General features: G+C 44.2%; 1 protein-coding gene across 2 annotated transcripts in view; it reads right to left on the bottom strand.

Moving 5' to 3' along the window:
- ITGBL1 (integrin subunit beta like 1) overlaps window positions 1-24,851 on the bottom strand; it is a 247,265-nt gene that overhangs the window by 4,929 nt on the left and 217,485 nt on the right. Inside the window, exons 8-10 of one of the 2 annotated variants that reach the window (XM_074963182.1) lie at window positions 14,522-14,638; window positions 3,716-3,733; window positions 2,088-2,234 (exon numbers count right to left, since the gene is read on the bottom strand). In XM_074963182.1, coding sequence (XP_074819283.1) covers window positions 2,088-2,234; window positions 3,716-3,733; window positions 14,522-14,638 — 282 coding nt within the window. The remainder of the gene's footprint in view (window positions 1-2,087; window positions 2,235-3,715; window positions 3,734-14,521; window positions 14,639-24,851) is intronic. The other variant, XM_074963189.1, reaches the window with a different exon arrangement.

Raw genomic sequence — 24,851 nt, 5'->3', positions numbered from 1 at the left:
ATTTTAGTCTTTGGTTAAAATGAAGTAAATCCCAAAGATCATTGCTCTCCTGTACACGTTTCAAGGTAGTGACAGCTATGTTTGATCGAAACAATGGTGAAATTGTGTCATTTCCTTCTTCAACATTTTGCCTGTGGGTAGAATTTCCTCATTTTCTGTAGTATTGGGCCTGTTGATGGGAAAATAAACAGTGTAACTGTGATGGGGTGTTCATCCCACACTAGCTTCGGAATGGGCCAATTACATGAATAGGCCTCAACTGAAGGGAATTAGGTGGCCTAAGTAACCCCAGAGGGATGATGGAGCCCCTCTGAGAAGAAACAGGCACAGCTAGTATAAAGCCAGGAAGTCGGTAATAAAGCAGGACTGCCGTGAGGGAGTCTGCAGCCACTCTCTGGGTGCTAGAGTGGGAATGAAGGAAACCCAGGGGAGAGTAGATACCTCCAGGGATCTAGCCCTGAGGGCAGGGTTTACCCAGAAGGTGGTGGAGCGAAAGCCTAGGAAAGGTCTCCAAGAAACAGCAGCAAATTGAGACGCTGCAGACATTGGCTGATGATTGGACAGTCCCTGAGGTGGAACCCAGAGTAGAAGGTGGGCCCCAGTTCCCCTACCAGCCACTGGGGAAGTGGCACCATCAGGAGAGTGGGGGAGAAGACTGTCATTTTGGATGGAGAGACTTTGATAACTCCCGGAAGGGGAAAACACACAGCGAGCTGGCCAGAGGGCCAAGCCACAAAGAGAGAGCACCCTGAGTTGCAGAGAGAGAGAGAGAGAGAGAGAGATGGGGCAGCAGGGTGCACGAACAAGCAACAGAAAAGGGAGGAGCTAATCCTCAGAGCAGCCAGGAGGAGGCACCCTAGCAGTGAAGGGAGCCTGGTACAATAATCAAGAACAGAATTCTGACCCATTATGTTACCTAAAGAGAGAGGGCCAGCTCTTTAGCCCTGGTTACATTCCTTTTGCACCAAGTTAAAACTCCCAAAAAGAGGCAACGAGGGAGTTGCCTGATGCAGAGGAACCCTGCAGCCAGCTTTACACCAGCTGCTGCTGCTCCTTGTCCACACTGGGGAGGCTATGGAAGAAGTAGTGGCATGACTGGAGCAGGTGGGGTCAGAAAGTACTGCACTCCAGAGCCAGCAGCATCGTCCCCAGGAGACCATTCCAGTTGGCATAAATTGGTGGTGGCTGCTGTAATTTGTGCCAGAGGTTGGTTCAGCCGCCTACCTCCCCCCTTTGCTAGCCCCAGCATCAAAGAAAGCAGGATGTAGGCTTGGAACCATGTTTCGTCTCCCACATTGGTCTGCTGGGGGGGGGGGGGGGGTGAGTGTGAGATATTTTTATGTAGGTGGTTTACACCATAGCGAGCCAGAAATCCTCTTTCCAGTGAAATAAATTGTTCCAAGCCTGGGAGAGAACACCCCGAAAGAGCTTAGTTTAGTTATATTTCAGAAACATCTAATAATTATTTCTCTCTCTAGGCCAAACCTGTACAGCTGGACTCATATGAAGGCAGCCAGGACTTCCAACTGGAGATGTGAAAAAACACAACAGTGCAGATAATATGTTTTAAAATGTTTTTAAGGGGGGGGGGGAGAGAAGTCTTAGGGAGATTGTGGGTATTGCCAAGGCCTTGCTTTCCCCTCGCATGGCTTTTGGACAGGCATAGCAAGTGCTGCTGCTCAACATGTACCCCACAGTGCTACTTGCAGCACTCTGCTTTCCTTTATTAGCAGCGCCGTGCTGCGGGCAGCCCCTGCCACTCAGCACTACTCAATCAAATAGCATAATTTAGTTCATAGGATACAACTACCCAAGACAGACGCAGACAATAACAGCTCTGTGAAATCCCATGCTGTTAGCAAATGGCACTGGAGAGCAAGGCAGCTGAATGCGTGTGCACGTAGGGAGCGTTTGACACAGTGGGTGTGATAACAAGGTTAGATGCATTATGAAGCCAGTTATACCAGCCCTCTAACAATGGGTGACTTTGGAAGAAAGTGTTACTAAACAACAACAACCCACGTCCATACATTTTAATCTTCCAGAAGAGTGATGTAAGGTAGCTCAGCTACCAATGCATTGCTTACCCTTTCCCGAGCACAATATGCCATTGGCTGATTCACAAAAGCTTTTGCTCTCATCTTCTGTCATGTTGCACTTTCTTGGGTGTTGACACAACTGTCCAAACCATCCATCCTCGCAAACACATCGACCGCAAGAACAGAGGCCATGGCCTGTAATGAAAGCAGGGGAGCAAGCATGTTACACAGACAGGAGAAATTACCTACATTTCTAGCTGAGGAAAACACTGAGGCAGCTCGGCATGGAATTGCCTAATTGAACCCCCAGGCAGGGCTCATTCTGGGTCAGAATGTACTGGTACAGCATGCCTACAAGACAGGAAGTATTATCGTCTTCAGCTATCCTGGCCTTGTGCTAAGCAAGGTGGCCCGGTAATGTAAAGAATGGCTGGGCTCTGGCCTCTCAATTCCCTATCCCCAGCTCTTCTCCCTTGCAAGAGCCCTTGCCCTCCTCCGCTTCCTGTGGCTCCTGTCCCACCATATCAGCTAGCACACTGGGCATACCACAGAGCTCTCGCCCTCTCTGGGATGGGATGATCCATATGCCACAGCACAGTACAGCATTAACAAAATAAGTGGCTGGCAGAAAGGGGTGGACATTTGGCAGAGTCATCTGAACCGACGGATAAGGCCGGCAGGGAACGTGCAGGGCCCATCACAGGCAGCTGCACCTATGTTCCACAGTTCTTAAAGGGAAGAGTAGGAACTGAGAAGGTGGTGAGGCAGATAACTACGTGATTGCCTGCTTAGGAGCGAGTGAGTAGGATGGTAGCTGGTCAGGGAGAGGAGGTAGGTGAGGGAGGCCAGAAATCTGGAGTTTGGGGACAGGCCTTGGGAATACTTTTTGTCTCTTTCCAAACTTTTGAAAATCCCTCCCCTGAGGAGAGCAATGGGCACAGTCTTGTCCTCAGTCCTAGCCCCAGCTGTTAACTCACACTAGCCTCATCAGTACCAGTGACAGGCATCCAAGTGCGAAGTCTGACAGCTGCTGCTTGTGCTACTGCATGACACCTCACGCTGTCTTGTTATAACAAAGATGAGGAGCAAATGGCGAGGTGTCACAATGGATTCCTTTCACAGGCGTGGCTGGGCCTGACTGCAGGAGTTAAGGCAAGGCGTCCTAAGGGCAGATGGCATGCAGAAGAGGGTGTGAGGGAGAACAGGAATCCACTAGCGATCCCTCGGGATATAAATATCTCGGAGGTGGCTGATTAAACAGCAGTACAAAGGATACTGGGGAAGAGAAAGAGAGGGACAGAAGAAAGGATAAAAGGCTGGAGAATAGGGAAGAGGGAAACAAAATAGGGAGGAAACGGGGACAATGAACGGATGGAAAATGAGGGCCGGTCAATAAAAGAGGACAGGTGAGTGAGGGAAATACACCAGAATGTGTGTGAAAGGAAGGGAGACGCAAGACTGGGAAGCTTGATTTGTTCAGGGCGGAGGGGGAACAGAGAGAGACAGACAGTTGAATAGAAAACTGAGAGCACAAGCCAGAAAGGGAAAGGAAGCAACAAATGGGAAAACCTGAAAGCAGATGATGATGACAAAGGACAAAAGAAATGGAAAATATGCAAAGAAGCAAGAAATGCCACAAAGCTGAAAGCTTAGTACATTATACTGAATATACTCACCTTTTGAGGCTTCCCTGCCTTTGCATAGCAGAAAAGGGAATTCCTTAGCTTATACATTTTCAGTGTTTTGAAGATGGACTCTGTACATTGTAAGCAATGATTATAACATAACTATTATAAGGGCAGAGGCAATGAAAAGGAAGGGGGTTAGGGCTGATTGCGTTGGTGGGCTGGGCAGAGGGGAACTAGTATGAGGATCATTCTGGCAGAGTGTGGGAAAAGGAGGGACATACCAACACGTTTATGCTGCTAATTTGGGCACAGCTCCCAAGGCAACGATGCAGCTTAACATAATAAATCTTGAAGTAGCATGGGAGGCAGACACAAAGGAGATACAAAGCAGGTAAAATGGAATTCCTCAGCACTTCAGTGATACCCAACTACTGTATTAATTGATGTTTTTGAGCTGTTCTTATTCACAGACATGAAGATACTCAGATCTATATTTGAAGTCTAGTGATTAACAACTGCTAGACCGTTCATTGATTATTTCTTCATTTTGGATCCTAATAAGAGTAAAACATTAAATGCTCAATACCTACATGCTTCATGGTATGGTGGGTACGCATGTCTATCTCTGCACTCGCCTTCACAAATATCGGTTGTCTATATACATTTAACATGTATATAAAGCACTACATATTGGTAAACCATAAATAATAAGCAGTCCTGTAACATTTTAGCTTCCATTTTAAGTTGGGTAACAATGAGATTTGTGTTACATACCATAGAAGGCTAAGGATGGCAGCCATCTGTACTTTCCCATATACTACTATAGTTTAGATTGCATAAGGATATGGGTAAAAACATACGATTTTCTATATTTTATCATCATGGCCAAGTTTCTCCAAGGGTATTTTGCCTCTTTCACTTTGTTTTCTTTTGTAAAATATGGATTAAATTTTTAAAATATTTCAAATATTGAAGAACTGACTATTCACTACATTGAATAGGACTCGCATCTTGGAAAATTATTTTTAGAGGTGCAAATACTTGTACTCCTGCAAGCACAAGTGAGTGAATGTATGATTCACACTGATCCCAATGCCCTCTCTGTGGTTTAAAGAAGGCAGAGAATGACCACATCTGCAAAATTACTGCACAAATCCAATTAAAAGTATCTTAACTTTTGGTTTGGGTTAGAAAGATTTTTTGTTGTTTTTTAATGGGACTTGTGAAATAATTTTGCTGATGTGGCCATTCTCTGCCTTCTACATACCAGACAGGATCCTGAGGTGGAAAGGTCTCTTTCTTAAGAAGTTTACTTCACCATTTATAGCTGCTTTCAGATTGCCACATGTTAATCATTAGCGGTGGGAGAAAGGACAATGCTATCTTGGTGGAGCAGTGAGAACACAAGGGATACTACTCATCACATTGGCTTTCATGATACTAGCCTCTGTCTTTTTCCCCAAAAGGTATCCTTTGGCATACAGCAGCTCCTCAAACTTCTACATTAACTTCAGATTCATGCAGCCATGCAAGCCTTCAAATATCAGTGAAGGAGAGAGCTATCTTCATGCTGCAGCTTTGACATCACAGGATAGTTACACTTGAGTTCTGGAGGTCTCCATACACCCACTGTTAAGTTTTGGGGTTTTTTTAAATCTCTTGTTACTATCTGGGGGAGAGGATCCACAGTTTAAACTCATATTTATTCATGAAATACAAGGAGTTCCCGGTGTGATTTACTAGCACTGCAGAGTGGTAAACCTTGTGCCCAGGAGCCTCCTAGAGTTTCAAGGCACAGTCTGCATTGCTGGACCATGTCTTGACACTGGCTGCACTGCCTCCTCCAGCTCAGGCTACACCAAAACATAAGCCCTGAGACCAATTCTAGCTGCATCAGAGAAACCGACTAAAGTATGAGATGAGAATAAAGGATATGACATGCCCATGGCATCTGCTTCACTGCTGGTGCTTACCAACTTCCATGTCAAAACACTACTTTGATGTGCCATGATCACTGCAAACAGCTGAGACTCCATCAAAGCAATTTGGTTGGTTGAAAAGATCAGGCCTATCAATGTATTCTGCTGTTTTAGATAGTCCAAGAGTTGGTCCATTGTTGTTGATGCTACCAGTGCTGGGGTAACCAAAGAACTAGGTTGCTCCTAGGAGTTGAGGGCAAGGTTGACTCCAAAATGGGAGGCCAATGGTCTCACTTGACTCAAAGCTAAATACCACATTACCATAGGCAATGCCCTATTTGAAGTACAGACCGCTGAGCATCACTCAAATAGCATTATGGGGGTACATAGCCTTGGTGAGGGCTGGCAATACAGTGCCAATATATTGCGTCCAGCTCAATTCTCAGGTGTAGAGGCACTGCTTTGAGTTGTCTATTCCATCTGACCCATGCCATCACCAATGGCACAGATGAAGTGGGATCTCAACCATGTTTTTTCCTAGACCAGTTTGTGAGGATGTCCAAGACAGCTCATGTTGTACCAATTGGTAGTACAAAGAGAAGCCAGGAGGGCTTTTAGATGCTTCCTCCAGAAGTTGATTTGCTGAGATATCTGTAAGCAAAGCTCCGAGTGGAGCCAGTCATGGTCGCTTATGAAGAACAGGAGGCAATACTGGAGTTAGGAATACTGCCTCATCATATACTGCTTTACTGTTGTTATTATTAATAAACACTGCTTGCCCCCAACCCTGAAAGACATCATGAAGTACAGGATAATCATCAATCTACCCAGGTGGGCCAGCCAATGCTGATCATGCTGCATCTGTGAGCTGAAAAAAATATAATAAGTAATAGGGGCAGAAGAGCACTAGTGTTTTGCTGCAACTGGAGAGCCAGTCATGATCCAGGATCCCTCCATCCTCAGACAGGACCTGAACATTAGAGAACTGCTCCTAGAATGCAGCTTACATATATCAGGAAAGTTGTCATTAGCCATCCTCTTCTGGGACCAGCATGTTGCGCCTTTGTGCCAGGGCATAGAGCCTAGAATGGGAGTCTGTATCTATTAAAAGAGTGCTGCGGAATCCATGACAGGGCCTATTACAACTTCTGTCTGAATGAACGCATCATGGCTCTATTCCTGGTACTGTGATGATGGACAGCTGAATTTTAAGTGTCTCATTTTAATCATGCAGAAACATGGTAATAGGGTCTCAGTCACATATACCCTCATTTATCACATCCTTCCCCTTATGTCTACCTACCGACACATGGGCAGCTGGTCTGGAAAGCAAGCTATTAATCAATCTGTGCTGGTCAGAGAACGCTAGTGACAATGTTTATTCAAATCACTTTGATATTTCAGGATTAGATGCTTGCTGAAATGAGAAATGTGAATGACAATCTGAGCCTCCCTTCCTCATGCTCAGAAGCACTCCGCTCTCACTTTAACAGATTCTGTTCAGTCACAGGGTTTAGCTTTCCATTCTCTGCAGCTGGAGCGCTATGATTATTCTTTCCACATTATCACATGTCCCCTGAGAGTGATTGCCTAGGTTATGGTATTGCCTAGGTCAACAGAGCAATGGAGAGAAGAAGAAAAGCCGGAGGATAAGGAGCTCAGCAAGACATCCCAGCAACAACTGTCAGTGAAACTGACGGAGATGCAAGATTAAACAGAGGAGGAACAAACGAAGAGAAAAGAGACTGGCTTGTGAGTTGCCAGCACAAAGATAATGGTTGACATTTTGTGAGTGCATAAGGGCACTTAGGGACATGGTGCAGGTGAAGACAATGAGATTGAAGGTACGGCCCTATATGATCCCCTAGAGTGGGACTGTTGGGGAATAGAATTCATCAAAAGAGATCAGAAAAATAGTAAGAGAACCAAGCAAAAAAATAGTCCAACAAAGTGTCAAGGGAGGATATGATGTCAAGGAGGGTGAAGTGATAAATGGCAGTGGAGAGGGCAAGAAGGATATGAATGGAATAAGTTCCCTGAGGTGTGAGCGGGAAGAAGTTACTTGAAACTTTGTGGGCAGCAGTTTCAGTGAGGAGGTGAAAGCCAGTCTGGAGGATGAAGGAGGAGGAGGGGCATCAGTTGTAAATGGCTTATTACATGAGTTTAAAGGGGAAGGGGAAGAGGGACCTAGTGGAGAGACAGCTGGGGTCAAGGGTTGGCTTTTTGAGGATGAGGAAAATGAAAGCATTCTTGTACTTAGAATAGGGGAGATTAAAGAGGAGGGGGAGTGAGTGATGAAGGGACCAAAAAGGTTGGCAGGTGGGAGGAGATGGGGACAAAGGCACAGATGGAGAGATTACTCTGAGTTCTCATTTTCTCTCTCTATGTGACAGGTGAATAAAGAAAAAGGTGCTGAGAATGGGGAGGAGGGAGGCCACAGTGGCCTGGGATGATCTTGAAGAATTTGGAGAGATCCTGAAAAGGGAGGGAGGAGACCACAGGAAGGGGAAAGGTTTGAAGAAGGGAATTAAAATCACAAATAAGCAATTTGCTTTGTTAGCCTGGTCTCAGTGTACTTCACATGGGAGGCAGTGGAGCAGTGAATGTAAAGAAACATTTGTAGTGAAAGAAATCTGTGGAGTCCCCAGAGGTGATCAGTGGCATGGGACCAGAAATGGAGGAAGCCAATGTTGGAAGTGAGTGGAGAGGAGGGAGCAGGAGTGAACCCATGGCTTTAAATGAAGACAAACATCTGCAACATGTGTTGCCTAAGGAACAAACATAGCATAATATAACAATATTAGCATACACCTGCCGCTGATAAATTATGGTATGAAGTTGAGGTTGTCCTGTCCAGCAACACTTTTGGGATTCAGGATGTCAGCACACTATCACTCCTAGAAATTATGTTTGGGAGTTGGTATGAGACTCCAACTATTTTCCTCAGAGAGCTCTGTAGCCTTCTCCATAGATTGGCTACACAACTCTAAACACCTCCTTCAGAATGCACCAATATTGCCGTGACTGATGGTCAGGACGGGTGAGACTCTGACTGGCAGAGATATGGGTTGGCACAGACACAAGATAGACTAAGTTCCACTCTTTTATTTACAAGGATGTAAATTACTGAACAGGGATATTAGAGGTCAAGAGCAGAACAGCTGCAGTACAGAATTTCCAGGACTCCAGTAGAACAGCCAGACCCAAACTCTTAGCCAAATGCTTTGTCTCAAAACACTGTCCCAGCTGATCTGTAACTCCTTTGCAAACACACTGCATTATTTACCATGACTATGGGCTTGTCTTCACTGCAAAGTTAACTTGAGTCATAATTTAAGTGTTGACTCTGACTCGATTCCAGTCCAGTCCCTCAACTAGAGCATTTTGATACTTTAAACTCAAGTTGGCTAAAATGTGTTCACTGGTAACATGCCCACTCCACAATACTGCTAGTCCTCCAGTGTCTTCCTCCCATATGCCACGAAGGACTGACAAGTTTTCCCACAATTCACTGGAAGGGAATCAGAGTGTCTCTGCTTACTGCAGCACAAAACCCCCTGGGATATGCCCCCAGACACCATAGCGACACCAATGAGGGAGTGCAGCAGCAGTGAGGATGCAGTAATTTGTATAGTGCATTTCAGTGTGGCTGTTCACACCCAGGTTAGGCTCACTGGGTATTCAGACCAGGGTACCACTCATCCAGGCTAACTCTGCAGGAAAGACATATCCATACACAAGTGAGTACAGTGCCAGTATGGACACAACAGCTTGAATATTATTATTTCACCGTGTGGTTGAGGTGTAACTCAAGTGTAGATAATGCCAGTTAACTCTGCCGTGAAGACATATGGTTGTCACTCAAAATCACCACTCCAGCCACCTGATCTAGATGTCAACCAAAAACAATCCTGGATTGCAGCTGCTGTGTCTGTACAAGTGACTTGCACAAAAGGAAACCATTTGCAACACAAGAGAGTTCCCCGTATAAGTTATTGTATTGCTAAAGAATCTCTGCCTTTGAGGCAATGGGTGACTACAGCCTCTGAGGAGAGAGACAGCATGGTCCTCTAAATCCCCCTTTTAAATATTCTATTAACTCAGCTCACAAAGAGACAGGTGGACCTGTAATGGACACCTCTCTGCCACATCTCATAAAGGAGACAGTAATCAATCAATTAATTTTGGCTACTGTTTATTTTTTTGAATCCACACAGCCAGCTTGTCCAAGAGTTCACTTGCATTCACAGTTATCCAAACAAGTTATCCTATGGCTTCATTAGCACCAGAACCCACCTCCTCCTGGCAAGCGTTTGGTTTCCCGGAAAGGGTCATTTTCCACTAGCTCAAGCTGTGTCTGCACTACTTTATTTTTGCCTCTCCAGGTCACGATGTGGCCAAAAAAATGCTAGACAAGGTTGAACTTTTGAAGGGGGAGGGCAATAATAGAGCTCATCAGCTAATAGGCCGTGGGGCTGCGCATAGAGTTTCTGCAGAGAATTTCTTCTATAAAATCAAACCAGAGTAGGTGAACTCAAACAGTGCCCATTCTGGTAAACACACATTTGTATGTCTTATTAAAAATATGCCACGAATATGTATTATTCTAATATTAATATACATTAATATCCAATTTATATTATTTAAAAATTAATATAAATTCTTCAGTCAAAGTTAGATTATAATTAGGATATAAATAATATGGCAATAATGGTATATTTTACTGGTTCATTAACACTCAGGCTGAGGGCCTGTAAAGAAAATACAAGGGGAACAAGGAAAAGATTAATGAATCCAGGGCTACCCAGGAATTCAGTTGTCACCATACAAACTTAGGTCTGGTCTACACACAGTTGTTGTGCCGGTATAATTATTTCAGACAGGGTATTTTGATTGTTATTTAATCACAATAGTTACAGCTGTACAGCCCCCTAGTGTGGATGGAGTTATATTGGTGCCTTATGCTAGGATAGTTTAGTCTCTTCCCACACAGGACTAAGCTATACCGATATAAACTGATACCAGCATAACTGCATCTGGCCTAGGGGTGTTGTTCTGCTCTAACTGTTCCAGTATAGTTAAAGTGTTTTATGTTTAGACAAGCCCTTAAAGCAGGAAATAGTGACAGAGCTCGTGTCCATCTGCTCCAAAATTACAGCCCCCGACCATTTGAACTCCTGATAGCAGACACTTGAGCGTGTCTGACAATCCAACCAGCAGAAGGAACTGCATGTAAACCATTAGCCAGCACACTGCAAGAGGGAAGGACAAAACCAAGGGAAATGTTGAATTTCAATCAAGGCCGTCCCTAGCTATTTTGGTGCCCTACGCAACCCTCCTGCGGGGGGCTGTGTGGGGCCCCAAGCCTCCGCGGGGGGATGGCCACTTCCTGCGGGAAGTAGAGTGATGCGGCCCCAACCTGCTAAGCCCCCCTGGCTCCTAGCCGCGTGCTGGGGTGCGGTTCCCCCCTCTCCCCAAGCCTGGGAGCGGAGCAGGCTGGGACCAGGTCACTCCACTTCCCACAGGAAGTGGCCAGCCCCCGTCCCCCACAGTGGCCTGGGGCGGGGCCTGGGGCCCCAGGCTGCTCTGCTCCCCTGGCTCTCAGGCTTGGGGAGAAAGCGCCCCTCAGCACTTGCCGGCTGCGCAGCTGGGAGCCAGGGGAGTGGAGCAAGCTGGGGCCGGGTCACTCCACTTACCACATGGCGAGTGCAGGGTCGGGCCTGGCTGCAATCTTCAGGGGAGTGGGGGGGGGGGGGGAAGGAGTGGGGGCTGGGGAAGAGCCGGAGCAGGGACTGGAGCAGCTGCGCAAGGCACCGGGAAATGTGGTGCCCCACATTTCCTGGTGCCCTACGGAGCTGTGTGCTTTGCGTATGGGTAGGGATGGCCTTGATTTCAATAGTAACTTACCACATGAAAGCTTATGCTCTAATAAATTTGTTAGTCTCTAAGGTGCCACAAGTCCTCCTTTTCTTTTTGCGGATACAGACTAACACGGCTGCTACGCTGAATCCTACTACTAAGTCATGGCCAATAAGACAGCTGTGGCAGACCCCCACTTTGCCATCTCCTTCCAGCCTTTCACTGGTGTATTGCTGGTTCCCAGAATCCTACTGATCCCTCTGCTGAAATTAGGTGCTATCCTGCCCCTTCTAGGACATGTCAGGTCTCTCATTCCAGAAACGATCAAACTTGACCCAGAGACTCTTCATTCTCAGAGAAGGAATAAGATAAAAGAAAAATAAGGAAGTATAAGCAGAAAGAGCTAAATGTGGCTGGTGAAGTCTAAAAAAGGAAACTTGAACTCACATAGTGGCTAACAAGGAAAACAGAACTATTGCAGACTAGGAAACCAGGCTCAAGGAGAGTACAAATGCATTACACTTGATTTTGTTGGTAAGGTTCTAACCAAGTACTTTCAGATAAACTTATAGGACAATCCTCTATGCACTGAATGCTGCTACAGAATTCCAGCTAAGGGCAGTTCAGAGAAAGATTCAGAGAAGGCTTTTGGCACTTGAATTGTTTCACTGATATAAAAATTATATTAAGAGCAGCAGAAACTAGAAAAAGCTTATTTTAGACAGCAAATAACATTTTCTTATTCTTTAGATCTTGGTCTGGCCACCCATGTCAGGAGAAGAGAAATTTCTGTAATTACAAAACAATGTATTGGAGGGTGCAAATGTAGTTGTATCATTTCTCAGTACACTCCCAGTGACCCATAACAGTAAATCTTATTCATTTGGGGACAAAATGTTAATGATTAAGTTACCAGTTCAAATAAAACAAGAAAAGTTGAGCTAAGATTTGGATTCAACTTTACATTGGGTTTGTACTTTCATAAGCTTTTGTATTCTTACCTGTTTTTCTTTAAGTCAAAATAAGTCAAAACATGGATTATTTAATGAATGGATTAATCTTTGGCACTCCCATTACATAGAACTGTTTAGACCAAAGGGAAAATGAGGATTTGTTCGGATAATAGTACAGATTTAATGTAATCCCTTGCACAACGAGAATGGTCAGGTGACTCTGTCCAATTACTATTCTTCTTTCATCATATGAGTATTAATGAGAGAGTTCTCGATCAATTAATGAGAGAGTTCTCCAGTCAAAGATAAAAGTTAATATGGTAGCTGTGTTAGCTGTAAGGAGGTGTATTGATAATGTTTGTCTATGAATTCTGAGGGCATTCAATTTACTTAGTATTATCACCAAGACACTGGCTGATTATGAAGAATAGACAGGGTATTCTAGTCATCAGAAGATGCTTAGTTTTGTTTTTGATATATATTGAATTCAATAAGACTGACCTTTTCCGTTCTCTTAACTGCTGCTTTCTTGTTTCTTTCACAAACAGGTGACATTCAAATTACTTCTTTTTGATGCATATTGTATTGAGTGGCTACTTAATTTAAATAACTCCTGTTTAGGCTATTTTATTTAATTGATTTATTTATTTATTTTTATGACAACCAGATTTTCACTACAATTTTGTCAAATAACTACTTTCTGTAGATCAGCACCTTCACACCAATATTTTTTTATCACCCCCAACCCCCATACATTTTTGTATATGATTTTTATGCATGAAAATAAGAAAGCTATGTCCTAAAATGTGTCTGTTTACACTATTAAAACCAGAGTCATTTCAGAAAAATCAGTCAAATAGAATAGCAACCTTTAGAGCAACATTATCACAATTTCTTTTAAAATATTGTCTCTTTCTCTCAAATGAATTTGAAGTACTGCATAATACTATTCTCCATGACAGAAAAATAAATCAATGACAGAGTTTCCATATAGCTGACATAAGAATAAATAATTTATTTGTAGCTATGATATAGTACGAAATCTGCAGTGTGCTTAGATTCTGTAAGATTTAGGAAATAAATTCCGATTCCTTGCTTTTGCTGATAATTTGAGCCTTTTCTATTAATGATAATGATCTATAGTACCTTTCATCCCCAAAAATCCCGAAGTCCCTTCCTATACACCAATGATCACTTTATACACCACTGAAAGAACTTTGGTGGGCATGTGTGTGAACTGTTAATGATGCACAACAACACTACACATTACAAAACTATTTAGGGGCACACATGACGAGTTCAGCTTATGCAGGGAAAGTGAAGTAGGCAGGTGGTAGAATGTACTGGACATCAGCTGCATTTAACACTTCCACTCTTATGAAGAATGCTATTGGATCTTTAGTTTATTTATGAAATGACCAAAAGTCATCAGTAGAGACACTATTTTTCATGTCTAATTTAAAAGATACCTTCTTCGGGAAAATGGCTCTGAATGCTGTGCTGGGCCATTGGATCAATATTGATTGGGAGAAGAGCACTGCTTCTTGAATCAGGTCCCTGGTCTAAATATCAGCCCAATCTAATGCTGGTTACTTTGTGAGAGCTCGTGGGGCCATTGAATATGGTGGGATTGCTGTAGGTGTACCACATGATACTAAAACACAATGGTCATTGAATATCAGCTGTTAAAGCCATTTCACACATTGCTGAGCATTGCTAACTTAAAAAAACAAAAAAGGAAAACGTGATACCATTGGTAAATCTTCAATCAAAGTCAAAAAGTGAAAATAAGATAATTTCCTCCATAGTTTTCCTTTAAATATCTGCACAGATTTCTGATACATTTTGATGATACCTATGTAAGAACTTCAGCACCGTGTAAAATATTATTGGGCACATGTGATCTGCCTCACTGTTAAAGACAGACATTTTGATATATTTAATTAAAATATTGAGTTCAGAGGCTTGTGGGATTGTTGTTGTTTCTTCTTTTTAAGATATAGATGTACTACAATCTACTGCTGTGGATAGTTTCCATTAATGCTCTTTTGTAACAAAATCCGGGGAAACAGGGAAAGCCACAAATCCATACAGAATTATTGCTTATTGAAATGAATACATACCCCCACAGACATTGCCATCCATATCTTCACACTGTCGATCATCACATTCACAGGTTTTACCATGAACTCTGTTATCTCCTGGAGGGAAACAAGTGCACTGGCCACATTCACAATTCCCTGTCAGAAAACACAGTTGTTAGGGTCACAGCATCATCAAGATTTAACAGATGAAAACCGGGGGAGAGGGGGGAATGTTCTGCTCCTACAAAAACATAAAGCACAAGTCAGTCTATGTTAGCTGAAGTGTAAACACTTGTAAGAAAGAAAAACTATTGAAAACAAAATAATGTCATGTTGCTGGTGGGAATGGCATTAATTTTCTTTATTGTTTTATTCTTGTCAGTATTCATGGGAATTTTATCACATGATAGTCCCTACCTTTACATAGCTGAACTATGGTATATGTTTCCTTATGTAATTAACTCTCCAAACTAATTCAAAACATTTGGTATGTGTGGTATGAACACCAGATGTGGATGCGATTAAAATGAAATCATCTAGAAAAGTAATTTACAGAGTGGCCCAGGAAAGCTTTCTAGTATGGGATACTAGTAGCATAACTCGAACACTTTGGTACAAATTCCACATAATAGGAAAGTAAAGAATTAATACTCCAATGACCTATCCTCTTTCTTAAATGGAGGTGAGTCTGCACCTGCGGATCTGGATTTGAAGGACACAGCAGGGTGAAATGCAACCTCTGCAATATTCTTCCAGCCTCACCAGTCCTCTCTATACTGGGACTCCATAAAGTTAGAAGGGATAATGGAGCCAGCCGTGCTCCAACAGATGCTCTTCCCCAGTAACCTCATGAGCACTGACTGAGGCAGGGGCCTCTGGAAATATAGTATGTGACCATGTAAGAAAAGACTATCATAATGGATGGGATCTCCCAATGGATTTGATTTGGAAATCTTGACTTGACCAGTTTTTCCGCTCTTAAAAAAACAAACTCATAAAACATAATTGCAAGGCAACCTTAATCCTGGCATTTCCTAATTTTTCAGTGCTTGACTTTGCAACCTTAATGTTCGTCTAATGTAGTATTTTGTATGCAATAACACTGTAGGGTGCTACAAATGTATATATCTAGGAATAATGCAATGCAATTGAGAATTTACATTAAATGTCAGGAAAAGGGTGCTAATGGCAAAAATTATTAGCATGTGCAACACATTTAGAATTTAACCAGAGAAAGCACTAGTCTGAATCAAAGCTAATCCCATTTTCAAAAGTGCCTTAGGCACTTAGACTAAGTCTCCTTGAAAAATCATTGTTGAATTTGGGACACACAGTCTCCTAAATCACTCAGGGTATGTCTATATAGCATTACGGAGTCAGGAGGAGTGAGTAACCCAGCTCAAGTTGGCAGACTTGAGCTAGCAGGGCTCACACTAGTGCTCTACAAATAGCTGTATAGACAGCACTTTGAAGTTGAAGCTCAAGCTCTGAAGCCCACCCCCAACCCCTAGGCTTCAGAGCCTGAGCCACAACTTCCAAGCACTGTCTATAGAGCTGTTTTTAGAGTACTAGCATGAGCTCTGCTAGCCCACTCTCTCAGCTTGGGCTGGGAGGGTCACACCTGCTGTCTCCAAAATGCTGTGTAGACATATTAAAAGTACCTTAGGGAAATTTTCCCAAAAGCTATTTTGAACTCTTCAAGGTTAAGAGTTGATTCAAATATGTATTGCTGTGATTTTGAAATGTTTTAAAAGGTACATTTAAAAAAAAAATTTTATTGTGGTGACAAATAAGAATCTTACACAAATTAACTCATGCATTTTTTTCCTTTTACAAATAGTTCCAGAATCTTGTCATATAATGTAACTCCTTTCTACCTTTTTGACTACATTAGTAAAAATGGCGCTGTGTTGCTAGAGCAGTGACTTGATTTTAATTTTTAGTTTACATTTCAAAGAACCGGAATGATCGTTGGATCTGAGGTTTTGAATGTTTTCTTCCCCTGCTCAACCGGGGTGTACTCAAGTGACCTCCAGCAATTTTCACATTTATAAACAAACAAATACATAAATAATCCTCAAGACAGACAATTCCTCAGATAGACAGACCAAAGGAAAGACAGATGACTAGCATGCTGAGGAGGACTAAATTTCAGGTCACCACATAAAAGATGCCTCCCCAGAAAAATCAGCAGAGAGCATTTTCAGAACCCAGAGTGAGATAATCCAAGTCAGAGTACTATTTTATTAAATTCATCTGCACAGAAATAACAGCAGGCACACTCTCTATGACCTTATTCTCTTACTTCTTATTGTGATAACCATACATGCAGTACAAATTCAATCGTTTGAGAGTAATTAGAGGCTCACATGAAACCAAAAAGAGATCAGCACGTTACTTACATACTCTTTCTTTGACTCGAATACTAGGTTTACCATAGCAACCTGATTATGGAGGAAAAGCTACTACCAAATACATCCTAAACTCTCTTTAAAATTCCAGGGCATATAGAAACAATTAAACACTTGAGGACTATAATAGTCTGCACCTTTTCACCCAGGAAAGCACGCACTACACCTTGTGAGGCTGAAGAGAAACAACTTGACTCCAGACGTTTAATATCAAGTGGCTTCCCTTGCCTCTTGTTACACAGGGGTGGCCAATGTTTTTTGAGCTGTACAAAGAAAAGGAATATTGTGGCACCTTAGAGACTAACCAATTTATTTGAGCATAAGCTTTCGTGAGCTACAGCTCACTTCATCGGATGCATACTGTGGAAAGTGTAGAAGATCTTTTTATACACACAAAGCATGAAAAAATACCTCCCCCCACCTCACTCTCCTGCTGGTAATAGCTTATCTAAAGTGACCACTCTCCTTACAATGTGTATGATAATCAAGTTGGGCCATTTCCAGCACAAATCCAGGGTTTAACAAGAACGTCTTGGGGGGGTAGGGAAAAACAAGGGGAAATAGGTTACCTAGCATAATGACTTAGCCACTCCCAGTCTCTATTCAAGCCTAAGTTAATTGTATCCAATTTGCAAATGAATTCCAATTCAACAGTCTCTCGCTGGAGTCTGGATTTGAAGTTTTTTTGTTGTAATATCGCAACTTTCATGTCTGTAATCGCGTGACCAGAGAAATTGAAGTGTTCTCCAACTAGTTTATGAATGTTATAATTCTTGACATCTGATTTGTGTCCATTTATTCTTTTACGTAGAGACTGTCCAGTTTGACCAATGTACATGGCAGAGGGGCATTGCTGGCATATGATGGCATATATCACATTGGTGGATGTGCAGGTGAAGAGGCTCTGATAGTGTGGCTGATGTTATTAGGCCCTGTGATGGTGTCCCCTGAATAGATATGTGGGCACAGTTGGCAATGGGCTTTGTTGCAAGGATAGGTTCCTGGGTTAGTGGTTCTGTTGTGTGGTATGTGGTTGCTGGTGAGTATTTGCTTCAGGTTGGGGGGCTGTCTGTAGGCAAGGACTGGCCTGTCTCCCAAGATTTGTGAGAGTGTTGGGTCATCAAGATCTCTATCAAGCATTCTTACAACTACAATACCCACTTGCGGAAGTGAAGAAACAGATTGATAGAGCCAGAAGAGTTCCCAGAAGTCACCTACTACAGGACAGGCCCAACAAAGAAAATAACAGAACGCTACTAGCCGTCACCTTCAGCCCCCAACTAAAACCCCTCCAATGCATTATTAAGGATCTACAGCCTATCCTGAAGGATGACCCAACGCATTGTACATTGGTCAAACTGGACAGTCTACGTAAAAGAATAAATGGACACAAATCAGATGTCAAGAATTATAACGTTCATAAACCTGTCGGAGAACACTTCAGTCTCTCTGGTCACGCGATTACAGACATGAAAGTTGCGATATTACAACAAAAAAACTTCAAATCCAGACTCCAGCGAGAGACTGTTGAATTGGAATTCATTTGCAAATTGGATACAATTAACTTAGGCTTGAATAGAGACTGGGAGTGGCTAAGTCATTATGCAAGGTAATCTATTTCCCCTTGTTTTTTCCTACCCCCCCCCCCCTCAGACATTCTTGTTAAACCCTGGATTTGTGCTGGAAATGGCCCACCTTGATTATCATACACATTGTAAGGAGAGTGGTCACTTTAGATGAGCTATTACCAACAGGAGAGTGGGTTTGTGGGGCGGGGGGGGGGGAGAAAACCTGGATTTGTGCTGGAAATGGCCCAACTTGATTATCATACACATTGTAAGGAGAGTGATCACTTTAGATAAGCTATTACCAGCAGGAGAGTGAGGTGGAAGGAGGTATTTTTTCATGCTTTGTGTGTATAAAAAGATCTTCTACACTTTCCACAGTATGCATCCGATGAAGTGAGCTGCAGCTCACGAAAGCTTATGCTCAAATAAATTGGTTAGTCTCTAAGGTGCCACAAGTACTCCTTTTCTTTTTGCGAATACAGACTAACACGGCTGTTACTCTGAAATCTGAGCTGTACAGTGACTGCAGATCCAGGAGGCTTTGTGATGCTATTAAAAAGCCTAACATATCCAATATTTACTTGTGAGGGACAAGGGTCCAAACCCAAGAATACCAGGATAATTACACAGGCATATTTACCTGCTTAGGAGCCTAATATTTCCAAGCACTGACAGTCAGTCATTCTTTTTGTTATTTCTATACAATCTTGCTTTCCTCACTCAGACAAAACTCCCACTGTAATCAATAGGAGTTTTACCTGAGGAAGTACTGGCTGAAAACTGAATAAGGACTTCCAATATTTAGCCCTTTTAATTTTACTCACCACTTACTATACACATCTTTTCATTTCCTATTGTCCAGCCAGTGCTTGTAAAAAGAATAACTAAAGTGAGTAGTGCCCAGTGTGATATTAAATCTGCCCCCTCACGCAATTCGCTGTGACCATTAGCATCATGAATTTGAAGCAATTTTTAGCTGCCTGCAGAAGGTAATTGAACCTTCTTTTCGTACAGGCAATTTTGATTTCAAAACAGTGTGCTAGAACTATGTAATTTGTAGAAAAACAGATTTCTGCCCTTTTATTGCCTGCAAAAACACCAGAAAGGTTCAGAACATAGAGCAACAAGGTAAAAGTGAACAGTAAATAAAAGAAATTTGTCTTCCTTCAGAAATATCTCCTTTCCCTTTCCATAGGGAGCACACATTTTTTTCTGTGCATTTTATTGTGAATTCAGGCATTTTATACAAGAACAAGAAACGAAATGATTAATTTGGCTTTATGTAAAGCATTTGAAGCCAAACGGCAAAATTAGCTTCTGGCCCAAGCCGGGCTTTGGTGGAACCATACCATGCTATGGGGAGGAACAGTACCTTAAGGATGGTGTAAAATAGGAGATGGTCCCTTGAAGAGGGGTCATGTCTTTAAGATAAAGCAGCATTCTGCCTCTTGGTATGGCCAGCTCACTCTACCGGCTAGTGTGTGAGTAAGACCACGGCCCCAGCTCCTTGCCATCACTGGAGCACTGTTCACCCCAGGGGTTTACCAAAGGAGAAGATCTTGCAAGTGCTGGGACGGCAATCGTGACAGGACGCTGTGAAGGTATTGCCAGTGGCTAGGCTCCTTCCATACTCCCTCCCTGAACAGATCTGCAAGATAAAGCCTGTCTCAATTTAGCCCCTAGCATTTGCTCTCAGCAGGGCTAAAGATTGCTTCCACATAGACAAGTCCTGAGGTTCCTTATCAGCTTTTACTCCACTGTTTTGCCCACTTTCATGATTTTAAAGCTATTGCAGTGCTAGCAGGTGGTCCTAACTCCCAGATAACAAGTAAATTTCTAGCTCTTATGGTTTTAGGGCTTGGCTACACTTGCGGGTTAGAACGCATTAAAGGACCCCGGGCGCACTAGCTCACTACCCTACTTGTCCACACTGGCAAGGCATGTAGAGTGCTCTGACTCCGCAGCTAGAGTGCTCCTGGTACTCCACCTCGGCGAGTGGAATAACTTTTGGTGCATCCCCGCTGGAGCACCGTGGCGCCAGTATGGACGCCCTGGTCTGTCAGTACGCTCCGATTGGCCTCTAGAAGTGTCCCACAATGCCTGTGCTAGCCACTCTGGTCATCATTTTGAACTCTACTGCCCTGCCCTCAGGTGACCAACCATCAGATCCGCCCTTTAAATTCTCTGGGAGTTTTGAAAATCCCCTTCCTGTTTTCTCAGCAAGGCGTGGAGTGCTCTCAGCACATCTTTCCAGGTGACCATGCCTCCACGCAGCAGGCGATCCCCAGTATGGAGCAATGGCGAGGTGCTGGACCTCATCAGTGTTTGGGGGGAGGAAGCTGTCCAGTCCCAGCTGCTCTCCAGCCGTAGGAATTACGATACCTTCGGGCAGATACCAAGGGCCACACTGGAAAGGGGCCATGACCGGGATACACTGCAGTGCAGGGTTAAAGTGAAGGAGCTGCGGAATGCCTATCGCAAAGCCTGCGAGGCAAACCACTGCTCCAGTGCTGCCCCTGCAACCGGCTGTTTTAACAAAGAGCTGGATGTGATACTTGGGGGCTACCCCACCTCCATTCTGAGGACCACCATGGACACTTCAGAGCCCAGTGCAACAAGGCAGCAGGAGGAGGAGGAGCAAAGCGGGAGTGAGGGTGCTGAGGAGGAGGAAGACACCCCGGCATCCCTAGATGCATGCAGCCAGGAGCTGTTCTCAAGCCAGGAGGAAGGTAGACAGTCGCGGTGGCCAGTGCTTGGGGAAGGACAAACACCAGAGGAGGTTCCCAGTCAGTGGCTTTTATTTTGGGAAGGAAGTTATTTGGTGCGGGCTCTTGGGGCAAGAAGGGTTAGGGCTGCATGCATGCCTAGATGCGGACTAGGGCGTTGATGTGCTCTCTCACATTGCAGTAATTGGCCTCAGTGATCTCTTCAAAGGTCTCATCCAGAACTTGGGCAATGCACTTGCGCAGGTTTCTCAGGAGGGCCACTGTGGTCCTTGCCCCAGTAAGGCTAACTTGTCCGTGCCACTGTGCCGTGACGGGCGGGGGGACCATTGCTGCACACAGGCAAGCTGCATATGGGCCAGGGCAGAAGCCGCATTGCAGTAGAGGACCCTGCTTTGCTTCCCAGATCATCACCCTCAGCAGCGAGATATCTTCCAGGATGAACTCCTGTGGAAAATGTGGGGACAGTGTTCAGTATAGGGGCCCCCTGCCACTGTTGGCTCTCCCCAAGGCACAGAAACCCAGAGGACAGTACAGCCATGAAAGAATCAGTCATGCTTGACCCTGTGCTTACTCACCATTTTGGGGCTCCTGTGGGTTATGTGCGCTCGCTTTGGGATGGGCAAATTATGCTATTGTGTAGACTGTGCTTGCCCTCAAGTATGGGGGAATCATTGCTCTGTTTGGTGTGAACAATGCTGCCTCTGTTAAGTGTTGCACTTTGCCTTTACAGATGCAACCTTGAGATCTCAGCCATCTGTGTGATCACCGGCCGAAAGACTCCAAAGAATCAGAACGAGGCCATGTAGAAGCAAGGAAGATATGTTGCATGAAGTAATGCAGCATTCAAGTAATGAAAATCAGAAAGTGCAGGAGTGGCGGGACAGTGAAAGGAGGATCCACTAGCAGACTGAGGAGCGACAGCACAAAAGCACAGTGCTCTGGCAGCAAAGCACAGAGCAGCTGATAAGCATTATGGAGCGTCAAGCAGACTCTATCCAGGCACTTGTAGCCATGCAGACGGAGCATTACCACCCCCTCCCCAGCAGCCCTTGTCCCAAAACTCTTTCCCTTGTGCCCTCATGTCACCTCCAACCCACTTTCCCCAACATCCGGGTTCTTACCGCCACCAGCTGCCTCCAACACCTGTAGCTTCACCACCCAGCCCTGAAAACTACGACCCTTACCCACTGCACTCAACCCCCATCACCATGCATTTTAGCCATCCTGAAGTGCAGCACTCATTGCACAGCACTCCAGACAGGAAGGCTGAGTATGATAACAGGACATACGCAAATCTGTGATTGTACTGTTCCCCACCCCACCCCCTTGCCTTTTCTGTTTCCCAAGCAGTTGTGTTTCTTTTCAATAAATGAATTTTCTTTTCAATAAATGGATTTTTTGGCTTTGAAAACATTCTTTATTATTGCATAAAGTAAAAGATACCTTAGCCCAGGAAAGAAACAGGCACTGCAAGTCAGCATAGCAAACACAGATTCCTACTAACATTGGAATCACTGCACTTCACTCCCGTGCAGGGCACCAGACATTACTGGTGGCTTTCAGCCTCAAATTGCTCCCTCAAGGCATCCCTAATCCTTGCAGCCCCACGCTGGGCCCCTCTAATAGCCCTGCTCTCTGGCTGTTCAAATTCAGCCTCCAGGTGTTGAACCTCCGAGTTCCATGCCTGAGTGAATCGTTCACCCTTCCCTTCACAAATGTTATGGAGGGTACAGCACGCGGATATAGCCGCGGGGATGTTGCCGTCGGCCAGGTCCAGCTTCCTATACAGAGAGCACCAGCAGCCCTTTAAACGGCCAAAAGTACACTCCACAGTTATTCTGCATCGACTCAGCCTGTTGTTGAACCGCTCCTTGCTGCTTTCCTGCTTTCCTTATGGCTCCCTGTCATAAAAATAAAGGGAAGGGTAACCACCCTTTCTGTATACAGTGCTATAAAATCCCTCCTGGCCAGAGGCAAAATCCTTTCACCTGTAAATGGTTAAGAAGCTAAGGTAACCCCGCTGACACCTGACCCAAAATGGCCAATGAGGGGACAAGATTCTTTCAAATCTGGAGGGGGGGGGAACGGGACGGACAAAGGGTTTGGGCTGTCTGTGTGATGCTTTTGCTGGGAACAGATCAGGAATGCAGCCTTACAACTCCTGTAAAGTTAGTAAGTAATCTAGCTAGAAAATGTGTTATATTTTCTTTTCTTTAATGGCTTGTAAAATAAGTTGTGCTGGAGGGAATGTATATTCCTGTTTTTGTGTCTTTTTGTAATTTAAGGTTTTGCCTAGAGGGATTCTCTGTGTTTTGAATCTGATTACCCTGTAAGGTATTTACCATCCTGATTTTACAAAGGTGCTTCTTTTATCTTTTCTTTAATTAAAATTCTTCTTTTAAGAAGCTGATTGATTTTTCATTGTTCTTAAGATCCAAGGGTTTGGGTCTGTGTTCACCTGTACCAATTGGTGAGGCTTATTATCAAGCCTTCCCCAGGAAAGGGGGTGTAGGGCTTGAGGGGGGATATTTTGGGGGAAGATGTCTCCAAGTGGTCTCTTTCCCTGTTCTTTGTTTAAAACGCTTGGTGGTGGCGGCAACATACTGTTCAAGGACAAGGCAAAGCTTGTACCTTGGGGAAGTTTCTAACCTAAGCTGGTAAGAATAAGCTTAGGGGGACTTTGATGCAGGTCCCCGCATATGTACCCTAGAGTTCAGAGTCGGGAAGGAATCTTGAGACTCCCTGTGTAGGGTTTCATGAGCCACGGCATTAAAGGGTAAGCGGGGTCTCCAAGGATCACAATGGGCATTTCAACTTCCCCTACAGTGATCTTCTGGTCTGGGGGAAAAGTCCAAGCTTGCAGCTTCCTGAACAGGCCAGTGTTCTGAAAGATGCACCTTTCCAGGCCAGCCTGCATTAATGTCAATGAAATGCCCACAATCGCCTGGAGAACCATAGAGAAATAGCCCTTCCGATTAATGTACTCGGAGGCTAGGTGGGCTGGTGCCAGAATTGGAATAGGTGTGCCATCTATCACCTCTCCGCAGTTAGGGAAACCCATTTGTGCAAAGCTATCCACAATGTCATGCACGTTACCCAGAGTCATGGTTCTTCTGAGCGGGATGTGATTAATGACCCTGCAAACTTGCATCAACACTATTCCAACAGTCGACTTTCCCACTCCAAACTGGTTAGCGACCAATCGGTAGCTGTCTGGAGTTGCCAGCTTCCAGATTGCGATAGCCACCTGCTTTTCCACCGGCAGGGCAGCTCTCAATCTCGTGTCCTTGTGCCGCAGGGTGGGGGCGAGCTCAGCACACAGTCCCATGAAAGTGGCTTTCCTCATTCGAAAGTTCTGCAGCCACTGCTCCTCATCCCAGACTTCCATGACAATGTGATCCCACCACTCAATGCTTGTTTCCCAAGCCCAAAAGTGGCGTTCCATGGTGGTGAGCATGTCTGTGAATGCCACAAGCAAACTCATGTCATATGCGTTACTAGAGTCGATATCATTGTCGGAGCCCTTACTGTCACTTTGGATCATGAGGAGTAACTCAACTGCCAAACGTGATGTGCTGGAGAAACCTATCAGCATACTCCTCAGCAGTTCAGGCTCCATCCACACAGACTGAAAGGGAAGACTGAGCACACAATACAAAAAACG

This window comes from Natator depressus, chromosome 1, assembly GCF_965152275.1.
Source record: "Natator depressus isolate rNatDep1 chromosome 1, rNatDep2.hap1, whole genome shotgun sequence".
In the NCBI taxonomy this organism is placed as follows: domain Eukaryota; kingdom Metazoa; phylum Chordata; order Testudines; family Cheloniidae; genus Natator; species Natator depressus.
The sequence above is the reverse complement of the archived record's forward strand: the minus strand, read 5'-3'. Positions and strand labels throughout refer to the sequence as shown.